Source organism: Dipodomys ordii, unplaced genomic scaffold (genome assembly GCF_000151885.1).
Source record: "Dipodomys ordii isolate 6190 unplaced genomic scaffold, Dord_2.0 Scaffold52, whole genome shotgun sequence".
NCBI lineage: Eukaryota > Metazoa > Chordata > Mammalia > Rodentia > Heteromyidae > Dipodomys > Dipodomys ordii.
The window spans coordinates 3428440-3431864 of record NW_012267268.1 but is presented as its reverse complement, the minus strand read 5'-3'; the positions used below and the strand labels follow the sequence as shown (position 1 = coordinate 3431864).

Sequence of the window (3425 nt, the reverse complement as noted above, 5' to 3'; positions counted from 1 at the left end):
GAAGTGGTGCTGTGGCTCAAGTGGTAGAGCGCTAGCCTTGAGCTGAAGAGCTGAGGGACAGCACCCAGGCCCAGAGTTCAAGCCCCATGACTGACGACCTCCCCACACCCCAAAAGGAGTCTTTTTCAAGAAAATATCTTGGTTATACAGAATTGCCAACAAAACTTAGTAAGATTCCTAAAAGTATAATATCTTTAGAACCAAAAACAAACAAAAATCTTGTAAGTTGCACTAAGCAATGTATGAAGATTTATTAAAGCATAGGGAAAGGGCACTTACCAGATTTTATTTAAAAAGGCTTTTTATAAGTCATGCCATGTGCCATTAATTTTCTATAAAACCCACTTGTTATCACACATACATTCATCACATGGTCCCAACCTGTTGTTCCAGCTCCACCATCCATAGCTCTCTAATATGGGTTTACCACCATGCTGGGCTTTCATAAAAATTTATGGCACTAAGGCTGAACAGAAATGAGGATTCTAAGATGGACATATTCAAAAGCCATGGTGTGGTCAATTGGTGTCCCTGGATTATGACTTCTGTTTTCCTTATCAGTTTTAAAAGCATGCAGATTTTGTGACTTAGTGACTGAAGAGTATGACTTCCTTGGGCATACTCAGAACAAGACTCTTAAAGCAATTAATTTTAGAAGTTTAGATTATAACCACATCAAAACTAATTCTTAAGCTTCATGAATTTCCATCTCATTTTACCTTATATTTAAACAGTTTTCTTATTAGTTACAATTGAGTTTGCAGGCAGCATGAAGAGCCAACATATCTGGGAACAGCCAAAAGCTACTTTGTAAATGAATGACTTACTTCAAGTAAGATATATCAACAGAATGTTTTAATTTGGGTGGGTAAACTTTTTATAAAAAGTTATGAATATCTGAGCTCTCATAGTTCTCAAATGCTTTCTGTTGCAATAAAGACAACATAATCTAACACACTATGATGTAAGCCAAATTAAACACAAAACAAAACAGGTGGAAGGCCAGATAGTTTGCTGACCCCTGTCCTATCCTACTTTGGAGATTTCTACTTGGCCATAGCTCAATTAAAAAGTCCATTCCATCACTAGTTTATTAAATTCAATAATCTTCCTCCTCCTTCATTATCCTGCCCATACTACTACAGCATAAATTAAAATTGATTCTTCAAAACCTTCTTCTATGCTATTATTATTATTTTTTCCTGGTACTAGAGTTTAGTTGAACTAAAGGCCTGGTCTCTTCCATTTTTTGCACAAAGCTGTGATTCTACAACTTGAGCCACAGTTCCACTTCTGGCTTTCTGGTGGTTAACTGGAGCTAAGAGTCTCGTGGATTTTCCTGCCCAGGCTGGCTTCCAACAATGATCTTCAGATCTCATCTTACTTAGTAGCTATGATTATACACATGAACAAACCACCTACAGATCTATATGCCATTTTATATATTTTGCAAGTAAGTCTGCTTTTAAAAAGGGTAGAATTATGGAAGGAAAAAAGCAGATAAGTAAAAGAGGTAAATGAATTAAGTGCAGTTAAGTGAAATTCATTGACACAAAAAGGGCTAGGTAGGTCTCACTATTCAGTAATAGAGGGAAGGTAGAATGAAAACTGTGAAGGAAGAGCTAAAGTTCAAAGAGAATGAGGTACATACCAGGCTCAGCATCATTCATCATTTTCCTTTTTTTCTTTTTTGATTCTGTATTAGGAGACTGTGCTGCTTCGACTTCTCCTTTGGTTGAAGTGTTAGATTCTTTTGGTTGAAGTGTTACATTTTCCACAGTGTCTTCTGAGATATCTCCATTTTGTACTTCTGACAAACTCACATTTACAGAACGTTTAACTTTCTTAATCTTTCCAACTTTCAATGTTTCTTCAGGCACATTTTCATTTTGAGTTTCTGACAGGCTCTCATCTGATGCCCCTATTTAAAAAGAGAAACATCATGTGTACAATTTTTAATGAAGACCCTGGGGGTACTGAACTCTGACATGAGAAATTCCAGGGAGTCTGGGACTGGAAAACTTCAATGAGGTAGTTATAAAGTTACAATGTATACATTTTAGTGGTACTTGGTAAATTTAACTAATATTGTGAATGAAATTACTTTCTTTATGTAAGTTGCTACTTCTCCCTCATTCAACTCCAACTCCCTTAGCAGTGAATTGGAAACAGCTAATGAAAGCATTTATTCCTCTCAGTATCTATATACAAGCAAAAACCTGTTACTTCGATTTACACCAGTATCAACTATTTTGTAGGAATTGTCAATGTATGAAAACTTTAAAACATCTCTCTCAAGGCCACAAACCCACTTTCAATTCATTACTATCTGCTGAAAACCACTTGGGGTTAGACTAGCATTTCCCCTTGGGGGCAGTCATTTAAAAATCTCGATCACAGAAAACTGGGACTGTAAAAGAAGCAAGAAGGATAGCAAAAACATAAAACTTTTTAAAGCCATTGTGCAGGCTACAGAGAAGCCTTAATAAGGAATTTGACATCTGAGATAGGGAGCAATAAACTTACTGTTCAGATTTTTTCTATTTTCCCTACGGATACACTTTAGATGAAAATGAAACAGGATAACCTAAGGAAACAGGCCTGGTGAAGGTAACTCAGAAATATGGTATTTAGAAACACAGAAGTGCCATTTTTTGCTTCGAAGAGGAACCACAGGATGAACTCCTTCTCGAGGGATGCATTCCTCACCCCAAGAATTAACACTTGTCTAACATGATGTATGTCTTCCTGAGAAAAACGCTTCCTCCAAACTTAGGCAACCCCCTGGATAAGGATGTTTTATGGCAGGGTGCATTCTTACCTGGAAACTCAGAAAGTAACATCAGGTGTGATGGGAGGGGGGAGCACCTATCTTTACATAACTTTGAAGCCAGACCCCTGTCTTTATCACATAAATACCCCAACGGCCCAAGGAGCTGTGTGTCCATCTCCCCGTGCCAGCACCCACCCTCTGCTAGATTGTGCCCTTGCCCTTCCGTTTCTCGTCTGTATATCTGCTTGCCTGCTCTGCCAGGTTTTCTTACCATCGTGAGTTGTCCAGAAACTCTTATTCTTCGATTGAAGTCGAGGACCTTAACTGAAGAGTTCCTACATTTACAGGGCAACGTCACTAAACCTCACCTGCAGCCCGTGACGAGAGGTGTAGGAACACGACTACATGCTTAAGCATTTGGGAGGAAAAAGTGTAAGAACCAAGGGAAGACAGGAAACTAAAGATGAGTAGCTCGCAGCTGAGGAACACCGACGAGGCCCCGAGGAGGTGGTGACGGGGTTCACATTATGAGGCTGAAGGGCAAGAGGGAAGCTTTAGGTGGCTGGCCGGTCGGAGCCCCACGGGATCCGGAGGCCTCAGCGACTACACGGGTGCTGGGAGGGGCGGTGGGGCGGCCCCCGCGGGGCCGGGG

At 40.0% G+C, this 3425-nt stretch overlaps 1 protein-coding gene across 1 annotated transcript in view; it reads right to left on the bottom strand.

Moving 5' to 3' along the window:
* Window positions 1-3425, bottom strand: part of Ddx18 (DEAD (Asp-Glu-Ala-Asp) box polypeptide 18) — a 15638-nt gene that overhangs the window by 11942 nt on the left and 271 nt on the right. The window contains exon 2 of the mRNA XM_013020664.1: window positions 1652-1921. Coding sequence (XP_012876118.1) covers window positions 1652-1921 — 270 coding nt within the window. The remainder of the gene's footprint in view (window positions 1-1651; window positions 1922-3425) is intronic.